Below are 25,834 nucleotides of genomic sequence, written 5' to 3' on the forward strand. Positions count from 1 at the left end.
CTATATCTTCTAAACTCCGTGCATTCCACTCTCTTCAAATACACCACATTCTACACAACGAAGCTATTTTCTTAACATATTCTATCCACATCTTCTTGCCTTACTCAGAGAGAATACATCTCAAAGACAGAAAAGAACACGTCCACCTCCCAATCCTGTACGGGTCTAGTAAAAATTATATTCCATTGAATATTCCCATCTCGGAACTGCATATGATCTCCTCTCCAGCCCACACATCATGCCAAAATTTGAACAAGTCCGGATAAGATATCTTTAATGGTTGTTCCTCACACCACACATCATGCCAAAAACTAACCTTTGATCCATAACTCACCTCATATCTAACAAATTTTGAAAAAGTTTCTCTCCCCCTCCTTGTATATTTCCACACTTCCACTCCAAACTGTTACCTCCTTAAAACACCAACCTTCCCTTCAACTATCATAATTAGCATCTATCATAAATCTCCACAAAGCCTCCCTCAACCATTTTATTAGTGAAAGTGAAGTATACAAGAGAAACACTAATATTAAAAAAAGAAGCAAAACTGCAAATATTAAACTAGCCCGCTCGTTTGTATATGCCAACCTGTAAGGGTAATGGGAGAATGTTTTCCCCCATTTTTCGGGTGGGAGGACTTTTTATTTATTTATTTCTCAGAATGCATTTATGGTGGTTGACAAATATTAGACTCTGTGCTTATTGCAAATGAATGTGTGGATAGTCAGATTCGATTGGGGGACTTAGGACTCCTGTGTAAGCTAGATTTGGAGAAGGCATATGACCATGTGAACTGGGATTTCCTGCTTTATTTGTTGCAGAGATGTGGTTTGGGGGAAAAATGGAGGGATTGGATACGTTTTTGTATTTCTACGGTGAGATTTTCTATTCTTGTAAATGGAACCCCGTCCGGTTTTTTTAGTAGCTCTCGTGGTTTGAGACAAGGAGATCCTCTTTCTCCTTTGTTGTTTGTGGTGGTTATGGAGGCTTTGAGTCGGATGCTGACTGCCGCATTGGATCAAGGTAATTTGGCAGGGTTTTTAGTGGGTTCTAGAGATTCCGAGGCCTTAGTTGTGAATCATCTTTTGTTTGTTGATGACACATTGATATTTTGCAGTTCTCAAGAATAACAAGTTCGACATCTAAGATGTATCTTCTTATGCTTTGAGGCAGTTTTTGGTTTGAGGATTAATTTAGGAAAATTAGAAATTATTCCAATTGGTGAAGTAGACGATGTCGAAAGGTTGGCCAATCTTCTTGGATGTCGAGTTGCATCTTTGCCTATGACTTACTTGGGTTTGCCTTTGGGGGCTTCTTACAAGTCCACTTCTATTTGGAATGGTGTTATTGAAAAAATGGAAAGGAGGTTGGCGGGTTGGAAGCGGATGTATTTGTCAAAGGGTACCCGGTTGACTCTTATTAATAGTACGCTCTCCAATATTCTTACATATTACTTATCTCTGTTTCCTATTCCAGTGAGGGTGGCTAATCGTCTTGATAAAATTCAAAAGGATTTTCTTTGGGGTGGCATTGGTGACGAGGCCAAATTTCATCTAGTGAATTGGAACAAGATTTGTACTCCTTTGCATGCAGGTGGGTTGGGAGCTCACAACTTCATCTAGTTCAATAGAGCACTCTTGGGTAAGTGGTTGTGGAGATATGGTAGGGAGAGAGAGGCTTTATGGCGATTGGTGATTGATGCCAAATTTGAGAGTTAGGGTGGGTGGTGCTCAAAAGAGGTTTCGGGTTCTTTTGGAGTGGGTGTATGGAAACATATAAGGAGGGGATGAGAGAAATTTCGCAATTTTGTTCGTTTTGAAGTGGGGAATGGATCAAATATTAGTTTTTGGCATGATTGGTGGTGTGGAGATAGTTCCTTGAAGCAATTCTTTCCAGCTCTTTTTAGTATAGTAAGGAACAAAGATGCAATGGTGGCGGAAAATTTGGTTGTTCATAATGGTGTAATTCAGTGGAATGTTCTCTTTACGCGACAAATCCAGGATTGGGAGATGGATATGGTCCTTTCTTTCTTCGATCGACTATACTCCATTTCGGCTCGACATGGAGAGGGTGACAAGTTAGTGTGGAATCCCTCTAAAAAAGGTTTATTTGAGGTGATATCCTTCTATGAAGAGCTTATTAGGAAAGATGGCCCATCTTTTCCATCTTTTCCCTGGAAGAATATTTGGCGTGTTAAGGCTCTAACAAGGGTGGCTTTCTTCGTATGGTTAGCGGCTTTGGGTAAAATATTGACGCATGATAACTTGCGTAAGAAGAATGTTATAGTGATTGAGTGGTGTTGTTTATGTAAGAAGAGTGTGGAGTCTGTTGATCACTTGTTGCTTCACTGTGAAGTCGCCCAGGAATTTTGGAGCTACATACTTATTTTATTTGGGGTAGTGTGGGTTATGCCACGAACGGTGTTGGAGTTGTTGAAAAGTTGGGGGGCGGCGATTGGGTGTGGTCATGCTAAAGAGGCTTGGCGGTTAGCTCCTCTGTGCTTGTTGTGGTGTATTTGGAGGGAGCGGAATGCGTGCCTGTTTGAAGATGTAGAGACATCTATGGTGGAACTACGGAAGTGGTTGCTCAATAAGTTATATGTTTGGATAGCGCCCCATCATAGTTTGAGTGTTTTTACTTATGTAGACTTTTTAAATTTATTCTCTGTTCGTCCTTTTTAGGGGTTCTCTTGTATACTTCCCGTGTAAAAGGGTTGCGCCTCTCTGCGCGTTTTTTTATAAATTGCAATTACTTATAAAAAAAAAAAAATTATTTTTAGGGGTAATTACCTTTTTCCCCCATGAATTACCAAAAAATGCGCAATGCCCCCATGAACTACCAACTCGACCAAAATAAAGCATTCAACTACCAAAGATAATCATTTTTCCCCCTTCCGTCAGTCAAAAGGGTTAAAACAAACGGTCAACGGGTCATGTGCCGTTTTATATGGGGGCATGTTGGAAGATGATGGTAGTTCATGGGGGGAAAAGAGGAAGATGGTGGTAGTTCATAGGGGGAAAAGAGGAAGAAAATGAGGGTAAAACGGCGTGTGACTGACGGAATGGGGGAAAATGGTTATTTTTGGTAGTTGAATGCTCTATTTTGATCGAGTTGGTAGTTTATGGGGGCATTGCGCATTTTTTGGTAGTTCATGGGGAGAAAATGTAATTACCCCTTATTTTTAAATTGTCCAAAATGGGTGGATAACAATTTTTGGGTGGGCGGTTGCAGATAATACCTGCCTGCCCACTCACCCTAAAATTATTATATTATATATAATTTTTAAAATGTTCAAAAAACGTTTTTAAGTTCTCCCAACTCCCAAGACCAATAAACACGCCTTTCCTTTTGAACACACACATCAGCTGTCACGTCTACTTTTCCTTATCCCAAGAACCAGACGTGCCTCTTATCTTCTATCGTGACAACCTCCGCTACCTCAGAGCCTTCCGTTTACTCAACCCTACCACCAAACAACAAACAAGCCTTAAGTCGAAAGGTGTCATTGACCCGGACTTCGCTCTCCATCGAGAGAGAGAGAGAGAGAGAGATCTTAGACACAGGGATATGAAATTTGAGAGACACATAGATGGAGATCTCACTTTCTCTCACCACATTCTTCGTTTCTTTCTTTGTTGTTTGTTGAGATTGTTGGGCTATGATTGACCCTTTGGTTGTTGAGAAAATGAAGGAAAAGAAAAAAACAAGAAGGGTAAAACAGACAATTGCAAAAAATACCCATATGCTAGGGGCAAATATGGTCAGATTCAGGCCCCCGTGGGTGGGTAGGTGGTTCCTAAAACCGCCCCTACTGGGGGGCGGATACCGGGGCAAGGGAGGGCTGAAATCTGCCCATAGGGGGCTCAACCCTACCAATATTAAAACAAGAAGCACAAAAAAGAAAAAGCTAATTCCTAAAGTTTAAGAGCTCTTAGAAAGAGATGCAATTAGTCTTAAACATTTAATGGTAGAATAAATAATTGTTTGGAGTTTCGAAATTCATTTCTAAAATTTTGTAACCCTCAAAGGTATGGGCAGTCCCTTATCTCTAGATAGGCACAAAGGAATTGCAGTTCCTAATCACACTGCTCTAGTGTCTGTTGAAACACCCATTCCAACACTGAAACATCCCTGTCACCTTCAGATGAAAGATAATATGGAAGAATTCTTCTTATTTACGATGATTCAATGATACATCTACACTTGTTTATATAGGGAAGCAACACACTAACATGGAATTATAATAAATACGAAAATGTATGGAAAGGAAATCAAATCTGTAAATCAAATCATATCAGCCGCATATCTTCAACACTTCCCCTTAAGCTAAGACGAAGATATCTCGCATACCAGCTTGCACAAGGCTGAATGCAGAACACTATTGGACACTGTTAAAATATCTGCAAGTTGCTCTTTTGTCTTCACATTGTGTACAAATCAACTCTACACGCAATTGTTCCTTGATAAAATGTCTTTCAATTTTAATGTGTTTAGTTCGATCATGCTGAATTGGATTATGAGCGATATTAATTGCGACCTTATATTGGCTCCTTGCAATCTGAATAACCTTATACTTTTAGATGATAATGTCGGGCAAATAGCAACCCTTTTTTGGGTGAAGATTTCAAATATCGAAGTAGTCTATAAGTGGATTCCATATGAGACTCCTGGGGTTGATGCATAAATTGGCTCACTACACTTACTGCATAGGCAATGTTTGGACTAGTGTGTGACAGATATATTAACCTGCCAACCAATCGTTGGTACTTGCCTTTATTCACTGGAGAACTCTCATCACTTTTTTCTAACTTCTTATTTTTTATTTTTGGTCTACTGGATTGTCAATAGCCTTACAACCGAACATCCCCGTTTCTTTGAGTAGATTAAGAATATTTTTACGCTAGGAGAGGAAGATACGATGTCTTGATCTTGCTATTTCAATACCCAAAAAGTATTTCAAATTGTGTCTTTTATCTCAAATTCATTGGCCAATTTTTTCTTTCAACCTTTGTATTTCCTCCTCATTATCATTGCCAGTCAACACGATATCGTCTTCATAAACAATCAAGGGAGTTACCTTTCCCTGTGACGAATGTTTGATGAACATTGTATGATCTGCCTGACTTTGGTTATAGCCAATTCTTTGCATAGCTCGGGAGAATCTCTCAAACCATGCCCTCAGAGACTGTTTCATCTCATATTGGGCCTTTTTTAATTTACACACTTAACCTTTGGTTAAGGAGAATTGGGAACCATGAGGAATTTCCATGTAAACCTCTTCCGCTAAATCTCCGCGAAGAAATGCATTTTTCACATTAAGTTGCTGAAGCGGCCGATCTAAATTTGTTGCCAAAGAAAGTAGGACTCAAATAGAATTCATCTTTGCCACTGGGGCAAAGGTCTTCTTGTAGTCTATTTCATACGCCTGAGTAAAGCCTTTAGAAACCACTCTAGCCTTATATCTTTCCACCGACTCATTGGCCTTATACTTCATTGTAAACACCCATTTGCATCGAACCACTTTTTTTCCACTAGGCAAGTCAACTTACTCCCATGTATTGTTTTTGTATAGTGCTCTCATCTCTTCTTGCATCGCTTCCCTCCATGTTGGATCACTAATTGTCTCCTATAAATTTTTAGGAATAGACTCGGAAGACAATTTGGATACAAAGGAACGATATGCGGGTGAAAGATGCTGATAGGATACAAAGTTAGATATAAGGTGTTGAGTACAAGATCTTATCCCTTTATGTTGAGCAATACGCCGATTAATATCATCATCAACAGGTAATGAAGAATTTAAATAAGGGGTAGGAGTACTATTTGTAAACTTAATAGAGAACTAGGGTGAAAGGCCTTTAGCACTTGATGCTTAGGGTTTAGTATGGATATAATATTTATAAGAATTTATAAGGGTATAATGTGCCGTGTATAAGGCATGATACACTGTCATAGATTACATGGCAATATAGCCGTTGAGTTACAAGAGGAAAGGTGCGAGAGAATAATGCTAGCTGTAGGTTTGATATGGAGAGGATATCCGGTTGTGTGTTTGTTGGGTAAGATTGGCTTGATTCACGGCTGATTGGTCTTGGGTTTGTGTGCTGTCTGTGGAGGCGGCTGCTAGGGTTTGTGTGCTGTTTATGAGTGAAGTTGAGTTGGTAGAGGCGGTTGCTGAGTGGGATCTGGATATGTGATGTGAGTTGACTATCATATCCTTAACACTATTACCTTAGTCAAAGTTAGATGTTTGGCAAATAACATCTGGAATAACCTTATTTTTTTGGCGTCTTGAGTAAACTCTTTGCTACTTCATTGGCGGTGGTTCACATTACCCATCAATAGGAGACTCATCAGCAAGTGGTTGCTATTTGTTTTGCTCTAACAAATGAGTAGGGACATGTAAATAACTATTCATATAAAACTTCTCTTCACTTGGACTCTCCCCTTAAAAAGAAGTGTGGGTGGATGAAAAATATGGTTGCGACTCAAAAAAGGCAAGAATAGGTGAAGTACTATTCATAGAAAACTTCTCTTCACTTGAGCTCTCTCCTTGAAAAGAAGTATGGGTGGATGAAAAATATGGTTGCAACTCAAAAAAGGTAACATCCATTAAGACAAAACACTTCCGCGAAGGGGGATGACACCATTTATACCCCTTATGAGTAGGGGAATAACCCACGAAAATATATCTTAGAGCTCAGGGATCTAATTTATCATGAGTCGGACCATGAATGTGAACAAAGCTGATGCAACCAAGCACCTTTGGAAGTAGATAAAGGTGGGGACAACGCCTCAGTAGGTGTTTTGAAATCTAAGACATGTGAGGGCATCCTATTCACAAGATATGTTGTAGCGAATGACGCATCACTCAAATAAGATTTAGGGACATGCATATCAATTATTAAGGACCGAGTTACCTCAGAAAGATGTTGATTATTCCACCCGGTAATCCATTCTACTGGGGAGTATAACACCAGTGGTTTGGTGGATAACACTACATTCATGAAAAAAAGTATCAAGACTCCTAAATAGATACTCAACCCCATTATTTATTTTTTTTATAAGTAAAAATTCATTAAAAAGCGCATAGGCGCGCAACCTTAGTACACAAGAAGTATACATAAGTGCCCCTAATCAGAGGAAAGAAATGAATAAGAAAGTAAAAAATCAGCAAACGACATACTACCCGGGCTATGCGCTGACACCTAAAGATGTAACATATGAATCACATTTCTACAAAGAGCCCAACCGGTACCTCCACATCCTAAAAAAGCCTAGAATTTCTCTCACCCCCATTATTGGAACGAACAACTTTGATAGAGGCTTTAAATTGGGTATGAATCTGAACAAAAGGCACATTGCTTTTGGTTATACTAGGAGAGAATGACACTCAATGATTTTAGCAAGTTCATAAGTTTCACACTGAAACTTAGAAATAGAATTATGCAAAAATAAGGATGGAAACATCTGTTGCAATAACAGAATAAAAGGATGCTCTAACTGGTGATTCCAAACCCAAATCCTTACTACAGAGTCATTTGACTGAACAATGTGATAAGCCTATGTGAGCTGACTTTATGGGGGTTGAGAATTCAGATAGTACTTACCATCTTTCTGGCTACCATTGTCGATTATCCTCCTCGTGACTAGGTCTTGGAATAAACAATAAACAGAATAGAAGACTACTCTACAATTTAACTCACGGGTAATACGAGCAATGTACAATAAATTGGCTACAAAATCTGGTATATGAAGGACAAATGACAATGAGCTAGAAGGTGTGAGAAAAATGGAGCCTTTACCAGAAACTGGTGATAGAGAGCCATTGACTATTCTAGTGTTTTCCCTGCTTGAACAAAGATTATAAGAAGAGAAAAGGAAGATATACCATTCATGTTTGGAGGCCCCTAAGTCTCCAAGAATCATCAGATGGAGTAGTAGATGCATTTAGAACCGTGGTTAAATGGCTTGTATGGGCAAAGAAGGAGGACGCAGTAACAAAAGTTTTTAGTCGCGACATAAGCCGACAAACTGTTTCTACTCTTGCTAAAAACATCAACTAATGTTTCCAATCGTGACATAAGCCGATGAAGTCTGGCTATCCTCCCATGCTAAAAACACTGGTATTGGCAGAAGTAGAAATGGAATTTGTTGTGGAACAATTCTTTTCTTTAATAGAAGTATGATTCGCTCGAGGCTTGGGTCCACCTCATAACCAACCCCCTCAACATGTCATTTTTCTCAATAGTGAACGACATGTCGTTTGAAACAACTCGATACAACCTGTCGTTTTTCATTCAACCCTAAACGACCTGTCATTTTTTTTCAATTCTAGAACCACCGTTGCAGCTGTCAGAGAATGTGCCGCCGAAACTAAAGCCCCGTTTGAAAACCACTTTCCCCTCCCCTCCCCTTCCCTTCACTTCTCCTAAAAAACATCAACTTCAAAACATTCTTAACTTTTTTTCACTTTTTATATCACATCAACACTTTCTTATTACTTTTTAAATAAAAAACTCACTACAATACAATTTTTTTTTTTTTTTTTTGCACTTTTTCATATAAATTATATCAACTTTATATCACATCAATTTTAATTTTTAATCATTAAAAAAAAACCCAAGGGAAGGGGAGGGCAAAGGGGTTTTCAAACAGGGCCTAAAACTTTGTTTTCTTAACAAACACCCTTAAAAACACCCAAGACAAGACGAATAACCAAGAAAGCTCTATCTTGATTGATTTATTCGACCAAAACAGCGCAAATCGCACGTCTCATCCATGGATCTCCACCAAACTGCTAGGAACACTTCTTGGCCACTTCAGAACACTGTGATTCTCTCGAAAACACCTCAGATCTTGCCGCCGATTCTTCTCATCCACATAAAATCTCCCTTCATGCAACCTGTGTTGGTCGAAAATGAGACACCCACATAAAATCCCCCTTCATGCAACCTGCACCGATTGAAAATGAGAATTTTCGATCGACACAGGTTGGTCGTTGACGCTGGTGGACAGAATCACCTGAAACACCTCAGGCGTTACAAAAGAATCTCCAATGTGGGTCTTCTATGGCCACCAGCGCAGGCTGAATGTGAGTCTGCTGACACAACCATGAAACCAACAAACAACCACACCCGCTCTGATACCAAGATGAAAGATAAGAATGAAGAATTCTTATTATTTCTCGATGATTCAATGATATATCTACACTTGTTTATATAGAGAAGCAACACAAGCCAATATGGAATTACAATAAATGAGAAAATGTATGGAAAGGAAATCAATTATGTAAATCAAATCCTAGAATAAAATCAAATCATATCAAACGCATATCTTCAACACCTTCTTGGGCACTACGTAGATAAATTTTAAAGTCCAAAGAGAGGAAAGAACAAGTGACATTGATCCACCACTATTAGAAATTGAAGGGAGGTTCGTTGTCCCACCATTGTTCTTTTGCATGCCACCAATCTAATACTTCCTTTTTCCACTCAGTAAGGTTGTGCAGTGTTAGAATTTTACCCAACGCGTTGACCAAGTAAAGGAAGCCACTCTAAGTTGCGATTTCGCCTACCAAATTCTTCTCAAAGGGAAAGAAGAATTTTCTCTTTCTTAGACTCTATTAAGAAAGAGAAAATTTTCTCTTTCTTAGACTCTAGGTTGCGATTTCGCCTACCAAATTCTTCTCAAAGGGAAAGAAGAATTTTCTCTTTCTTACTTCAGCATCCTTGTTCCTAGGTGGAAATCATGACATCCTATCCTCACCAAACCTTCTAACATTATTAGCATATGGTAAATCTAGAAAGGAAACCAAACTTCCAACTAATAGTTTTCGGATTTACTGTGAATTTGTTTGTCTACAATGGAGTAAATTAAGTGTCAGTGGTATATCCATACAATTCTGGAGTTAAATCTGGATAGGTAATTTTTCTGTTTTGTGTGCGGGTGCCCCCCTCTTTGCCTTTGCCTCTATCGGTATCTCTTTCTCTGTCTGTGTATATGTGATTTTTCACTTCATTGTTTTAGGCGTTTTAGCTTTTGTTCTTTCTATCTTGTGCCACATATGGATATTTGATTGGTTAACACAGTTTAATTTTCTTAGCTCTATGACGAGCTTCTACATGCACGTGAAGAGGCTAGGATGGCTCGTGAGCAACTTGATTCCGGTGAATCTGAGAAAATTGATGTATCTTTTGCTTCTCTGATATCTTACATATCTTTGGTTTTTTGTTTATGTTATTATTGTATGTTGTATCTATCATATATACAATTTGTCTTATGAGAATGATCTTTATGACCTTCATTTAGGATGGGAATTCCGATTTTGCTATTAAGCTTTCAGTGGAGGTCCAAGAATTAATGTCAGAAGTCCAAAACTCGAAAGAAGTTGTTCAGAGTGCCTCATCACTTCTAGATGAGGTTTCTAAGAGTTTTTCTGACGTTATTGATGTGTTCCTTGTGAGTACTTCTGAAACATATTGTGAGGACTATTTCTAAAGTTCAACTAGTATTGCAGAATAATTATTTTCAATATTTTGTTCGCTGTTATCAATCATTTTTCTTTTTATGCAGGATTTCAAGACTTTGATCTACCAAAATTCTCTGCAAGAAAATTTAATTATCAGTAACCATGAGAAGTTAACTTGTCACCTGAGCCAAAAAGTTTCTAACTTTGAGAATGAGAAGGTGCGGTCTTTTGTATACTTTTGGTACATAAGAATATGACACTTAATGTATAAGTGAATGGGAAATTAGAGAATCATGGTTGTGTGTGTTTGAGGACCTGGTCGGTTGGGAAAGTAGGCGGCGTGTGTGCGTGTGAGGAAGTGTTTGAAACAATAAGTCATCAGTTTTATTCAATTTTGTTGTGTTGTTAAAGATGCGCTATTTGGGATTTTTTTTCTATGTTGAAGCAAAACCATTCGAGATTCAATCAAAAGATGGGGAAGGAGGCATTCGTTTTGTCGAGAGGAGCAGAGAAACCTATTGAGCATTGATACTGGGTAAGCTGAGCATGATGTGGTTGAGGTCGACGGTGGAGGAGTTGGTTATGGGAGTGAAGTTGGGAGATTTTTGTAGGAAATTTAGGTATTGGATTTAGTATATGTAGCACAGAGGCGTGCAAATAGCGATGGTAGGTTTTTGGAGCTTTTAGAGTATGGAGTAGGAGTGCGGCGAAGATTCATTGCTACTCTGGAGGGCCGAGATAGAAGAGGGTGGGGTGATTGTGAGGTGACTGTGTTGCACAAATGAGGAAGGTGGTCAAATTTCTCGAGCTCATCCTAATGTTGGGAACATGGAAGAGAAGACTTATGGTGGTTTAATGTTGTTGTTGAGGTTGGTGAAGAATGGTCGATAGTTGTATGTGGAGGTTCTAGTAGGGAAGGGGCATGACTGGAAAATAGAAGATCCAGCCAGGGAAAAATTGGGTAATACGGAGGTTCAAACGTTGAGGAAAATGGATGGTTTTGGGAATAAGGATTTTGCGTTGTTTCCCAAAAATCAAGCAGGCGGTGATTCTGTGATTTTCCCTTCGGTGGTAAAGGAAGATCTCCCTCATTTAATTCAGTAACAAATATGCTGGTGTCTCTTAAAAGAGAAGTGGAAAGATGCTTAGGCAAATTGGGAGTGGGCCAGATTTCAACTGAGCTTGGGAATAATACAGTTACGTTTCGGACCAAGCGGCAAGGTATTGAATCCGAAGGAGGGGGTCATAAGCAATGGGGCCCATGTGATTCAGAAGTTGATTTGGTTTTAGGCCTTAATAAAGGTGAAGTGTTGGAGGGAAATAAAGACCATTGGAGAAGGGGATATTGGGTCAAATAAGGGTGAGCCCAAAGCCCAAAGTTTTACAAGTAATGGTGAAGGGTTGGGCGTGAAGAGTGGGGCTATTTATCAACGGCAACTCAAACCAACAGAAAATGCTATATGGCAAGTAAAGGAAGATATGGCGGGTTTTATGAGGAGTGTGGAGGATGAGCCTATTTGGGAGATTTCTAAGAAGGGTCTTTACTCGGCTGCTGAGACTTGGGAAACTCTTAGAACCAAGGGAGAGGAAGCTAAATGGTGTAGTATTGTATGGTTCTCTAGAGCTATCCCGAGGCACAATTTTATTCTTTGGCTTGCCTGTAGAAATGCTTTATTTACTGGTGAGAGACTCTTCTTTAGGGGTTACAAAGGGGACACTGTGTCCTTTTTGCAGAGGGGTGTCTTGAGGGGGGGGGGGGGGGGGGGATCATTTTTTCTTCCAATGTAGTTTCAGTCAACGGATTTGGAAATAGATGAGGAGGAGATGTGAGGTAGCTAACCCAAAGTTTGATTGGAACGATGTTGTGGATTGGGGTATTGAAGAGCTTAATAGAAAGTCTCTCCTTGTTGTTTTGTGAAAGCTTGTTTTTGAGGCAGTGGTTTATCACCTTTGGAAGCAGAGGAACGATATTAGGCATGGTAATAACTTGAGGTCTGAACAGATACTCCAAAGGATTGATTGGGAGATTAGAAACCGTATAATGAGATGTGAGAAGTTTGGCAACATTGCAATTAATAGGGATCTATGCTGTAAATGGGGTTTGTCAGATAAAATTTTATATTGTTGAGTTGCTCATGTGTTTCGTTGGTTCTTCTGAGGTGTAGACGTATAGGTGTAGGCTTTACTTTTTGTTTTCTTTTTGGTCTTTACTGATGTATAGTTGGGTTACACCTTGCGGTTTGTAGCAGGAGCTTGCAGTTTGGTTGCTGACTAGCAACTGTGTATCATATATTTTTCTGGTGTGTCTTGTACTGTCTAGTTGTTTTCGTTTAATTGAAAGCTTATTATCCAAAAAAAAGAGAAAAAAGATATGGTGGGTTCAATCCCTGGGGCAAGTAAGCCAGACAAGAAGGAAGCTACTCCGATTGAACCAACGCAAGCTGAGGTGAGTTCCAACAAGGGTGGTGATGATGGAGCTAAGTCAAGGGTGGAGAATGTGCAGATGATGATGACAGAAATTATTGAAACTGATTGGCCTTCGTTAGAGAAGGAAGAAGATAGTATGGGTACACCAACAAGGGTGTCTAATACTCAGAAAAAGAGGGAAGAAGCGGTGTGACAACATCAGTTTGTTCCTGACAAGATCAAAGGGAGTTCGGGTGCTCTGACAAGGGTGATTACATCACAAAGGAAATCGGTAGAAGATGCTAGAACATATTGATCTTGTTCAGATAAGGCTGAAGGAAGCAAGGGTGTAGGTAATGAGGATTTAAGAAGGCAAGAGAATGGGATTTTGTTAAAGGGGAGTTCTTTGGGTGCTTAATATGAGGATGGTCCTGTTGCTTGGGTTGTCTGATGAGTTTTCGGGTTAGCTTTGATTCTCCTTTGTATACCACCTGTGTACTTAGAGGCGCCTTACGCTTCATTTCTTTATAAAATTTTAATTACCTATCAAAAAAAATATGAGGATGGGTTAGGGATTAATAAGGGAGAGTCAAGTTTGTGGGTGAATGGGTGTATGAAAGTGAGACTTGTTTCAGGATGTTCTTTAGTGCAGAAGGAAGATTCCTCTTCTGTTGAGAAAGTTAGGGTGGGAGATCAGATTGTGAATCAGGTCTCAGATAGTGGAAAAGGGGATAGAGGGCTGAGTTGGTGTCTTGAATCCCTCATGTTTCCTTTAGAGAATGCGTATGGGGGAGGAGAGAATAGAGGGTCGGATTTTAAAGGAGGTGTTGGCTAATAATGTGAATGAAGATGAGATGAACAATTATTGTGGTGCCTTTTCCTAGTGAGGAGGTTAAGGGAAGTGAGCCATTAGTAGTCCACCCAATTGTTGTTGAAGAACAAGAAGTGCCTCTTTCAATGTCATCAAATTGGGTGGTTGAAAGGGTGAAAATTTTATCATGTTGTGGGGCTGTCATGTGAGGGTTTTGAGGATCAAATGTTGCCTCTATTTTTTGTGATTGAAGCAAGTAGACACCAAAATAGTACAGTTAGCGATCCAGACTTTTGTTCGAAGACAATAGACAGATGCAACCGTGAGCTAAAGAGATTGGTTTGTTCAATCAATTATGATGTAAAGGGAGGGCACTCTAATAGAGGGAAAGGAAAAGGGAGGGATTCTAATTGTTCCTTATGAAACCCAAGATAGTGTCATGGAATGTAAGAGGGTTGAATGAGAAGGATAAAGGTTGAGGATTAGAGGCATTCTAAGGAATTGAAAGGGGAACATTGTTTGTCTACAAGAGACAAAATTGTAGTTTATTTTTAGGGAGGTGGTTCATTGTTTATGGGGATGCTAACATGTGGACTGGACATACTTGGGGTCGAGAGGGGCTTCAGGTGGGATTTTGTTAATGTGGGATAGGCGGATGATGGATAAGAGTTGATAATGCTAAATGGACGTTTGCGGGGGTGTATAGTCCTAATGGTATTGTTGAAAGGAGATATCTTTGGGATGAGTTGGTGGGAGTTGTTGACTTGCTGTGGTGTATTGGGGGAGATTTCAATTTGGTCTCGATGTGAACGATTAGGCGATTCTAGACAATCAACAACTATGTTGGAATTTTCAAAATTTACTTTTGATCAGGGCCTCATAGATATCCCTCTTATAGAATGGGATTTAGTTGTTCTAATAATCGTTATGTGCAGTCATGGTCTAGAGGAGACTCCCTAGACTCCTGTTGGATCATTTTTCATTGATGTTGGATTGTGGTGAGTTAGTGGAGGTGGTAGTTATTTTAGCTTGAAAATGTTTGGCTGAAATCATAGGGCTTTGTGGATTAGGTGAAAACATGGTGGATGTCATATAGTTTTTAATTATCTCCTAGTTAAGTACTAGTGTGGAAACTGAAAGCCCTGAAATTAGACTTGGGGAAATGGAACGAGGAGGTTTTTGGTAATGTAGCGGAAAAAAAAGGGATTTTATTGATGGTATATGGGAGCTGGATGTTATTGTAGTGGGGTGACTTTTAATTGAGGATGGAAAGTTGAGAGGAAGATATTTCTAAGGAATTGGAGAGATTTATTCTTCTTGAAGAAGTGAGTAGGTGGCAGAAGTCAAGGGCTCTGTGGTTGAGAGAAGGGGATAAAAATACTAAATAAAAATTTCCACCGAATGTCAAATTTTCATTGAAGAAATAACTTTGTGGATTCTTTTGTTATCAATGAGTCTATGTTTTCTGCTCTACATAAATAAAGAGATTTTGAGGAGAATGAAATGTGAGAGATGGTGAAGGATTTGAATGGTGAAAAGGCTTCAGGGCCTAATGGCTTTTTTCCAGAAGTGTTGGGTGGTTTTGAGAGAGGACATTTTTACAGTTCTTAAGGGGTTTCATAGTTGAGGGAAGTTTGAGAAGAGTCTTAATACAAATTTTGTCAACCTTATCCTTAAGAAGGCCGATGCTATGGACATTGAGGATATCCATCCTGATAGTTTAGTGGGTGGTATTTATAAAATTATTTCTAAGGTAGTGGCAAATAGGCTAAAATCGGTTTCGGGAAAGATGATTTCAAGTTCCTAGAATGAAATCATTGGAGGTAGACAATTTTTGGATTCTGTTCTGATTGCTAATGAATGTTTGGATAGTTGAATTAAATCTGGGGAGCCTAGCGTGTTGTGTAAATTGGACTTGGAGAAGGCTTATTATCTTGTCTGTTGGGAGTTTTTGTTATATTTGTTGAAGAGATGTAGCACTGGGGAGAAATGGTGGAATTGGATAGCACATTGTATTTCAATGGTGCGGTTTTCCATTCTTATTAATGGTTCACCATTTGGATAGGGGGGATCTGTTATCACCGTTATTGTATGTGGTTGTTATGGAGACGCTGAGTAGGATGGTATCTGGTACAGTGATTAGAGGACTCTTATTAGGATTTTTGGTAGGTTCGAGGAGTAATAAAGAGCTATTAGTGTCTCATTTGTTGTTTGCAATGATATTCTGATTTTTTGTAAGGCAAATTCTGAACAACTTCGACATTTGCAATGTCTTTTTTTATGTTTTGAAGCGGTGTCAGGATTGAAGTAGAAGGTTTGGCCCATATTCTTGGTTGTAGAGTATATTGGGAGCTTTTTACAAGGCTACATCTATTTAGAAATAGAATGTCGATTGGCTGGATGGAAGACTTTATTTATCTAATGGAGGTAGATTGACTCTGACAAAATGCACTCTTTCCAATTTGCCTACCTATTATTTGTCTCCTTTCCCTATTTCAGTAGATGTGGCAAATCGGATTGAAAAACTTCAGAGGGATTTTTTATAGGGTTGAATGGGTGAGAGTTTAAGTTGCATTTAGTGAATTAGGTGAGAATTTTTACTCCATTGAAAACAGGTGGTTTGGGGTTTTGAAAGATGATTTAGTTTTATCAAGCTCTATTGGGAAAATGGTTACATCATTATACTACGGAGAGGGAGGATTTATGGAGATTGGTGGTGGAGTCTAAATATGATAGTTTTTATGGGAGGTTGGTATTATAAGGAGGTAGCGGGGCCATATGCTATGGGAGTGTGGAAATATATAAGGAGGGGGTGGGAAACTTTTTCAAAATTTGTTAGATACGAGGTGGGTGATGGGTCAAAGTTCATGTTTTGGCATGATGTATGGTGTGGAGAACAACCATTGAAGATATCTTATCCGGACTTGTATAGTATTGCACATTGTAAGGATGCATGGGTGGTGAATTATATGTAGTTCCGAAATAGGAGTATTCAATGGAATATAGTTTTTACCATACTCGTATATGATTGGGAGGTGGATTTGGTCTCCTCTTTTTTGGAGAAGTTATACTCTCTCAAAGTAAGGCAAGGAGATGTGGATAGAATATGTTGGATCCCTTCCAAAAGGAGCAAGTTTGAAGTGAAGTCATATTACAATTGCTAACCATACCTAGTTCCTCTTTTCCATGGAAGAGTATTTGGAGCGTTAAGGCCCCTTCGAGAGTAGCGTTCTTTGTATGGATGACAACATGAAGAGTATTTGGAGCATTTAGGCTCATTCGAGAGTAGTGTTCTTTGTATGGACGATGACATTAGGGAAAATATTGACTTTGGATAACCTAAGGAAGAGGAACGTCATTGTGGTGGGATTAGTGTTGTATGTGCAAGAAGAGTGTGGAGTTCGTTGATCACCTTCTTCTTCATAGAAGGGTGTGATAGTTGGTGAGTTGGAGAGGTCAGATGAGATGTCGTAACATTTGAAAGTTTGGAGTTTGGCTCTTTATGTTTGATGTGGTGTATTTGGAGAGAACGAAATGCAAGGAGCTTTGAAGATCGAGAGATTTCGATGGTAGAGCTGAAAAAGATCATGTTCAATTCCTTTTTCACATGGTTAACAGGAAATAATAGTTTACTTTTTTATAGTTTTCCTAAGTTTTTGGATGTTTGTTTTTCTTTTTCTTCTTAAAAATGAGTTCTCTTGTATACTTTTTGTGTACTAGGGTTGCGCTCCTCTGCGACTTGATTATGAGATTGAATTACTAATCAAAAAGAGAATATGACACTTCTAACATTATCCTGAAGAGTTTTCTGTACACTAATATTTGGGTTTCATCTTTTTGCGTGCAATCAATCGGTTGATATCCAGAAACAGATAGAAAAACTACTACTAGATGCTCAACATTCTGAAGAGTCCTTAAAAGTAAGCTTTTATTGGTTTTATTCCGTGTTTTGTTTCAATATACGTTATAGTTATTGCTAAGTGACATTCTCTTGCAGGAACTTTTGGAACAACGGGATTTTGAAAAGGCAGAATTTCTTTCTCAAATTCAAACTCTTGAAAAAGAAATATCAAGTTTATCATCTTGTTCCTTGGCCAAGGAGAAGGAAAATTTGAGAAAAGATCTCGAGAAAACAAAAGCAAAGCTGAAAGAAACTGAATTCAAGCTTAGGAATGCAATCCAGGAGAAAACCAAACTTGAGGTCTTATAATATATTCCTTGATTTATTTGTGGTGATCAAACTTTTCAATTGTCATCTTTCACTAACTTATCTGTTCAATATAGGGTGAGAAGGCGTCTTCTGAACGAGAGATAAAACGGTTGCTTGGTCAGAACTCTCTTCTTGAGCGTGATATTAACAAGCGTGAATCACTTGTGGGTCGAAGGCGTGATTCAGTTTTTGACAGGAACTCAAAAGTGGTTGATCCAAAAAAGGCAAAGGGTCTGGCTGTTCCTTTTGAACACACATTGCAGGTAATGGAAGTGGGACTTAATATCCGTGACTTATATTACCCTGTGTTGAACATGTGAATTGATAGTTGTATCGAATTTAAGTTAATGCTGAAGAAGTATTATCGAACTTACTCATCATTTAGTTCTTGCAAGAATGAACGGGTTTTTTTTTTTGTTTTTTGTCTTGTTTCAACTTATGATATCATGTGGTCGTATGTAATTCTTGTTGAAAATATAACGGATCTTTCCATATTGGGTCTTACCATATTACGTTTTATTCTTCTGATTTTATTCTAAATTGATGTTATTGTTGGAGATGGAAAGATTCTCTCACTGATTTCTCTCTCTAATTAGGTTATGATTTGAGTGTAATATTTCATTCTTTCTTTCCATATTAGGTTCTAGGTTTTCTCTATTTAACCAATGTAGCCTTGTGGCACAATATCAAGTTATCAAAGCAATAAGAATATTTTCTCTCTACTTTTTCTACAATTCTACCAAGCACTAATTTGTCGGGTTAGCTTTATTTTTTCCTTTTTGAAAAGAAGAAGAAAAATAACTTCTATAAAAATCTGGCACAAATCATATTCTTTGTGCCCTCCACTTAGAGATAGACATGTGACCGTAGAACACCAAAATGGCTGAATATGAAAATACCGGATCTCAACCTATTCTCTCCATAATCGACAAAATTTCTCTCTAACTCCTCCACTAACCGATTCTTTTCCAGCATTTCCTCCTCCGGCCACTTCTTTTCTGGCAGCTCCTCCTCCAGTGGCTGCTTTTCTGGTCCAATGATTGCATTTCTGCTCCAATAAGATTTGGGTGGGGTTGGTTTGATTGTGTCTCCCTCCATTGAGGCCAGAGCTCCAATCCTCAAAATAGATTTTAGCTGAAGCTGTTGCCTTTAAAGAAACCAGTAATGCTCGAGGTATGATGTAACAGTAGGCTTGTTGCACCCCCACTGGATTTAGTAAGTCCACTGCTTCTGGCATCACCGCATCATCTTAGCAAAATTGTTGTTTAAAGCTCAAGGTCCTTTAGAGGTACTAGAGGAGGTCCAGCAGGAGAAGTGGCCGGTGGAGGTGCGGTGGGAAAAGTAGACACTGGAGGAGGAGCCTCTAGAAAAGAATCGGTGGAGGAGCCGGAAAGAAATTTTGTCGATTCATGGAGAGAATAGGGTGAGATCTGATGTTTTTATCTTAAGTCCTTTTGATGTTCTACGCTAATGTGTCTAGCTCTTAGTGGAGGGCACAAATGACATGTTTTGTGCTAGGTCCCTATAGAAGTTATTCTAAAAAAGAAATTATTGGAAAGAGGAGAGTTCTTTCCTTCATAGGATTATTCAAAAGACTACCCTAAAGACTACAGTTTACCATTCAAAAGATCTATAAAATCTATAAAAAAAAAAAAAAAAAGAAAAAAAAAAGAAAAAAAAAATGCAAGAGACACATACAAAACCAAACATTTACTCATAGAATTGGTGTGTTACTTGAGATGTGTTAGTTGATATGAGCTTCATGTAGGGACTCGAAGCAACATTATCAATATTTTTGCTCCTCTGATGTGGACGTACAACATACAACAGGTTTTGGTACTTTATTCACTAGATGGATCTCAGATAACTGTTTAAATCATCAAATATACACTTTTTTTTTTTAAAAGAAAAATAGCTAGTATCTTTTTTTTAAAGAATATTATATATAAAAATGATATGGCAGCTTCATTGTGCACTTTGCACACATCACATCTAGGTTTTTCCTTTCTTTTTGTGGACAAGAGAGTCTCCACATTAGTTCACATGAAAATTTTGTGTACATGTTTTGAGCTTTTTCCTTTCTTTAAAAGTAATGGCATATGGGTGTTATGATCTTATATCTACTCAGACAGTTGTTTTTATACTTGCACCTTTTGTTTCATTATCTGCTTTGTGGTTATGCCATGTTCTATGAGCGCTATGCCTCGCTACACATTGTAATTACATTTAGTTAAATGTCTTTGATGGGTCTCCGATGTTTAAAAGAGTTTTCTCACCTAGGAAAATTTTTGTCTTTACCGAGCAGTTCCATTTTGTTGCTGGCTAGAGTGTAGAACACTACAATTCTTATACTATTCTAATTATTGTTTTTTCTTTTTCTGGTGTTCAGGAAGAAAACAAAAAACTGGAAGTTCTTGCATTTGAATATGAGACAGATATGGCTTCTTTGGAAGAGGAATTAGCTGCTGCATACAGGGAAAAAGAAGAGGTTTTATCTAGAAACGAGGGTATGGCTTCAGAAATAGAAGCCCTGTCCGAACAGTTGAACGTATCAAACACGGAGCTAAATGTGTTGCAAGAAGAGATTTCAGCTCTTGTAAGCTTCTGCATTTATCTCTTTACGTCTACCTGGTTTCATGATTCTTTGTTGCCATGTCGATTATGAAATAACTAAAATGCTTTTCTTCTTTTCCTCTCTCTCTCTCTCTCTCTCTTCTAAAACCTCAAATTTGGAATCTTACTCTTCTCATTCTAGAGACATTGTTTGGAAGAATCTAAATCCAACCAGCAAGAGATGGAAAACTCTGTGAAAAAGTTGGTAGAAGAAAAGGAAGAGCTGGCAATGGTATTTCCTAAATTTGGGTTGAGTATACCGTATATCTGCTGTGTAATTTTGTGTTTTGTTATTGTAAAAGTTGGTCATTGGATTGTATCTTGGAGTTTGCAGCAACTGTCTGATTCCCTTTTGGAAATTGAGGAGGAAAGGGCAATCTGGTCCGCAAAGGAGAAGGCTTCCATTGAAGCCATACAAGAGAATACTAAGCTATACGATGTGGAGATCATGATGTTATCAAAAGGAATGACAGAGGTATGATACATATTCCACCTGTTAATAGATCTTGAAAAGCTTGCTGCATGGCTTTGAAAGGTTATGAAATTGTTGTTGTCGTCATCGATCTTCTTGTTGTTATTATTATTATATCATTAGTTTATGATTCATGATTTTGTGGTACTATATGAAACCTTTAGGGTTGGGCATCAACCCGATCGGGGTCAAAATGTTCAATTCTGATTTCTGACTCAATGAGGGTTGGATATATATCCAATGCCTACTAGACCTTACCACATCAGCTTTGTGGGATATTTGTGGGGTGTTTGGATGGTATGTAGCGTTACTTAAAATATATATATCTTCTTAAACTTTAACCTAAGCCTAAGGTCCCTAAGCCCATTTTTGCCGCTTGAAACCTTCTCATTCACTATGCTCTCCTGCCACGATTTCTCTCACTGGCTCCACTGTTCTGACCATTGCTTTTGTCCACCGTGCTCCATTTATCTCATCATCGTTTCTCTCCACCATTGTCAGTTGCCACCGCAAGTTTCTCTCACTTTCTCACGGTCCTTTGTCACACTTTCTCACAATTTCTCTCTATACTTTGTCCACATTTTCTCTCCAACCGACCTCCCAACCAACTACTAATTGAAGCAATCAGTCTTGGGGTCAGCTCGGTTTGAACCTCGTTCAGCTTAGTTTGGACTCTAATGTCAACTTCCAACCGTCCTAGGACAGTTTGAGGGTCAACAATACATTCCTTTCAAACTGATGGGGTTGTGTTACACAGCTATGTATAAGTTCCAACTAGTTTTATCTATTCTTATAATGCTTTTACAACAAAATGTGACTTAAAATGTTTAAAAGGTTCGAGGTTTGCTTAACAAGGGTGGGTACACGAAGTGGTCCTGCCTTGGAGGAGTTCCTCGTCATAAAAAATAAAAAGAAAAAAAAGAAGTTTAAAATGCAAAACTGTGTTGTGTTTATATCCACATAGAATGTTCAAATCACATAAATTGTTATTGTAACTCATGGTATCTGCTTGTATTGATTATGTATGTATCATAAGGTGAGGAATGAGTTGGAGTCCTGTAGAGAAGAATGCAGGGTTCTCAAGGAAAGATCTACTTATTATGAGGAGAATGCAGAATTGGAGAAGAAATGCAGGTTAGTGTGTTTTTTTCTATCCTTAAAGACATTTTTTTTGTCTATATTGATCTTAGTTAAATTTGTTCTGACTACTGCTGTAATATAGTAATATAGTTATTTTATTTTATTTTTTATTGGAGAAGAGAAATACAAGACAGGTAGTAACGGGTAATGTCATAACTCCAGTGTTAGTTACATCTGCACTATACTTCAAAATGATTGATCAAAGTTACAATTTGCACTTCCACGGAATCACTTATAAAGCTAGTTCGGCCTATACAACTAATGTGACACTTAGCACATGCCCATACATCTTTACAATCAACCCACCAAATATTGGACTTATTACATCTTCACAATTCGGGTATCACAATCTCCTGTCAAATACATAACGCTCTCATTAAGGTGTATTTCGGTACCACATGGCATTATTACGGTTGACAACAATACTATTTGATGACTCATACAAACACTAGCTACATATGCGTTATTCTTTTTTTTTTAAAAAAAAGAATAATAATAAAATTTTATTGAAAGAAAAGGGTGAAGTCCTAGTACACGAAGAGTATACAAGAGTGCCGAACACCTTATATACTTCTACAATCTAAATAACTAATCAAATCTACTATATTCACTGAGTCAATATTTGGAACATGTACAATATCTCAATCTAAAAGAGATCTCAGAAAAGAGGATTTTTGAGAAAGCACTTTGGACTCGTATTCCTTAAAGAGGCACCGATTCCTTTTTCTCCAAATGTTCCACATTAAGAAAGTAGGAATAACTTTCCAGATTGCCTCTTTGGGTGTGCCCGCCCTTGAAATTTCCAGCAATGAAGTAGCTATGCAATATTACTAGGCATCACCCAAGAAACCCCGAATATGTTGAGAACCAAATACAGAGATCAGTAGTGTACTCGCAATGGATGAGAAGGTGATTAATAGTCTGCTCATTCTTTTTGCATAGGCAACACCAGTTAGCTAGAGAGAAACCTCGCCTTCTAAGGTTATCGATCGTGATGATTCTATCCTTAATTAAGGGCTTCATGTATACGTCCTGTACTATAGGTTGCGCCCCTTTGCACTTTTTCAATATACTTTACTTATCAAAAAAATGATTCTACCCTTTGCTGCTGTCCATAAGAAGAAAGCAATATGAGGAGGGGCCTTAACCTTCCAAATACTTTTCCAAGGGGATGAACAATGCTCACCTAATTGTAACATTTTATAATAACTCTTCACTGCAAAACCGTGGCTGCTAGCTGGTATCCACAACATACTATCCACTTCTCCTAGATGAGTTTTCAAGGAGTATAATAGACGGAGAAAGGAGTTAAGAGATTCCCGTTTCCAATTGTGGGCTGCCCTAATGAAGCTTGGATTCCAATGGATAAGAGAACTGGAAAGGTCCAAGTAGTCTTACACTAAGGCATCTTTGTTCCGGGCTAAAGAATAAAATTCTGAAAATGAGTACTTAAGAGCCTTTTGTCCGCATCACACGTCATGCCTGAAGCGAATGTGGTAACTATCCCCAACCTTCTAGGATACAAAATGGGAAAATTATCCCCAACCGTTCCAAAGACTCACCCCGTAAGGTCCCCGTTCTTCGTCTAAACACCAATCCTTTCTTTGGATCCCATACTTCATATCAATTACTTGTCTCCATAAAGAATTTCCCTCTTGCCTAAATCTCTATAGCCATTTACCGAGGAGAGCTTTGTCGAACAACATGAGATTTTTTATACCCAATCCCCCTCTAATGATTGGGGAGCAAACACTCTTCCAATTCACCAGGTGCATTTTGGGCTCCCAGCCTACACCATCCCAAAGAAAATGTCTTTGAAGGCGCTCCAATCTCCTAGCTATGCATGTTGGTAAAGGGAAGAGGGATAAGAAGTATGTAGGAAGACTAGATAGCGTACTCTTAATGAGATTAACACGCCCTCCCTAGGCAAGTAGATCTTCTTCCAACTGGCCAACTTTTTTTTTTTTCTTCCATTTTCTCGACTACCTTGTCCCAAATGGCTTTTGATTTAAAAGGAGCACCTAGAGTGAGACCCAAGTATTTCAGAGGAAGATAAGAGATGCTACAACTGAGAATACTGGCCAGCTCTTCTTTATGTGGAACCTCTCCTACAATGACTAACTTAGATTTTTGTAGATTGACCTTTAATCCTGAAATTACTTCAAAATACAGGAGAATGTGATCCAAATTATGAATTTGATCACCAACTGCATTACACATGGTAAGTGTATCATCTATGATCAGAAATTGAGATATTTCCAAAGGGGTAGCGTTGATGTTGCCTACTCAGAATCCTTAGCCAACCATCGCTCTAGAGGGCATCCATGACTATCACGAAGAGAAGGGGCAAGAGAGGGTGGCAAATTATGATTGGAGTTTTTTTTTTTTTTTTTTGGAATCACTTATAAGACTAGTTCCACCTAGTGAACAATTAATGTGGAACTTAGCACTTGTTCATACAATGCACATGCCCATACAACGGCTTCATAATCCACCCATGACTAGTGTTATCCATATTTCTGCACCCAATTATGTCAACTTGTCTAGAAAATGAGCAATGCTAAAGGGTGAAATTTTGTAAATATTGGTGTGTGGTGATAGTCTACATGATCATTTGCCCTTACTTTCAGTTTTGGCCTAAAGGCCTTTCCACATCTTGCTAAGGCATAGATCATAGTCCAGATGCCTTTTGCCTGAATGTGATACAAATTATTAGTAGACTTCTAACTGAGTTGGTTTATCACCCCTTGTTACAATTCTCTAATTTCAAATTGCTCGGGTTGCTTTTCCTTAAGACTTGTTTGGAGGCTATTCTACCTTTTGAGGTCATCTTTAGGCTGCAGCATCTGTGTTGGACAGATTCAACAATCAAGTTTGGGTAATATGGATTATCTTTAATATGTTTGGAACATGATTCCGAATTCGTGATCTATCATTTTTTTGATGCATGAGGGTGAGAAAGGTTAATGTTAATATATGTTTATCAATTTCCTCTTGGTGGTATTCCATGGTCCTTTTCCTGCAAATCTCCTTGAACTCTTTGTTGAGGAGTTTAGTCAACTCTTCTATTACATGATAAATACATAATACACTGTTAATAATCTACATTTACTTCAAGGGAATCCCTCAACATTTTTCTGTAATTGATTCTTGTGCTGCTTCTTTTCTGGTTGCTTGGGCTTTGACATCATTATTGTATCTGACTCAACAAACCAAACCATTATGTTTCCATTTGGTATTGATGCAGCATGGAGAAGTCTTTGGAGATTGATCAGCTGAAAAATGACATAAAAGTAGCTAATGTCGAGAGCAAACAATCTCAAGAAGTCAGTTTTTTGCTTTATCCTCTGGTTCATATTTATGGTTGTAAGACGAACTTGCTGGTATTCATAGCTTAACTTTGTTTTTTGTCCTTAAGATGTTGAAGTCGAATTTGGAGATGCTCTCTGTAGAACATAATCATGCTTGTGGGGATGTGCAAATGCTTAAGGAGCGTAATTTTTTCAATAAAGAAGGAGAAGAATTATTTATTCGAACTAGAGAGTTGGATACAAGATCAGAACTTTCAAATGACTTCCAGGTTTCATCAAAATGCATTATTTCAAGAATATTATATCTAAAATGAGCAGTTAACAATTATCCCTTGCAACTAAGAAACTGTTATCAGTTTGTGTGAGAATTTGTGGATATTTAATGGATTGATAACTGTAC

At 38.4% G+C, this 25,834-nt stretch overlaps 1 protein-coding gene across 4 annotated transcripts in view; it reads left to right on the top strand.

Moving 5' to 3' along the window:
- The window catches only part of LOC133872861 (kinesin-like protein KIN-7O), a 61,933-nt gene that overhangs the window by 30,718 nt on the left and 5,381 nt on the right, over nt 1-25,834 (top strand). For 3 of the 4 annotated variants that reach the window (XM_062310486.1, XM_062310487.1, XM_062310488.1), the window contains exons 19-30: nt 10,106-10,189; nt 10,312-10,461; nt 10,576-10,689; nt 17,555-17,608; nt 17,686-17,889; nt 17,973-18,161; nt 20,288-20,494; nt 20,654-20,743; nt 20,846-20,986; nt 22,020-22,117; nt 25,371-25,449; nt 25,542-25,703. In XM_062310486.1, the coding sequence (XP_062166470.1) occupies nt 10,106-10,189; nt 10,312-10,461; nt 10,576-10,689; nt 17,555-17,608; nt 17,686-17,889; nt 17,973-18,161; nt 20,288-20,494; nt 20,654-20,743; nt 20,846-20,986; nt 22,020-22,117; nt 25,371-25,449; nt 25,542-25,703 (1,572 nt within the window). Of the gene's footprint in view, nt 1-10,105; nt 10,190-10,311; nt 10,462-10,575; nt 10,694-17,525; nt 17,609-17,685; nt 17,890-17,972; nt 18,162-20,287; nt 20,495-20,653; nt 20,744-20,845; nt 20,987-22,019; nt 22,118-25,370; nt 25,450-25,541; nt 25,704-25,834 lie in introns of all 4 variants that reach the window. The other variant, XM_062310489.1, reaches the window with a different exon arrangement.

Source organism: Alnus glutinosa, chromosome 7, assembly GCF_958979055.1.
Source record: "Alnus glutinosa chromosome 7, dhAlnGlut1.1, whole genome shotgun sequence".
NCBI lineage: Eukaryota > Viridiplantae > Streptophyta > Magnoliopsida > Fagales > Betulaceae > Alnus > Alnus glutinosa.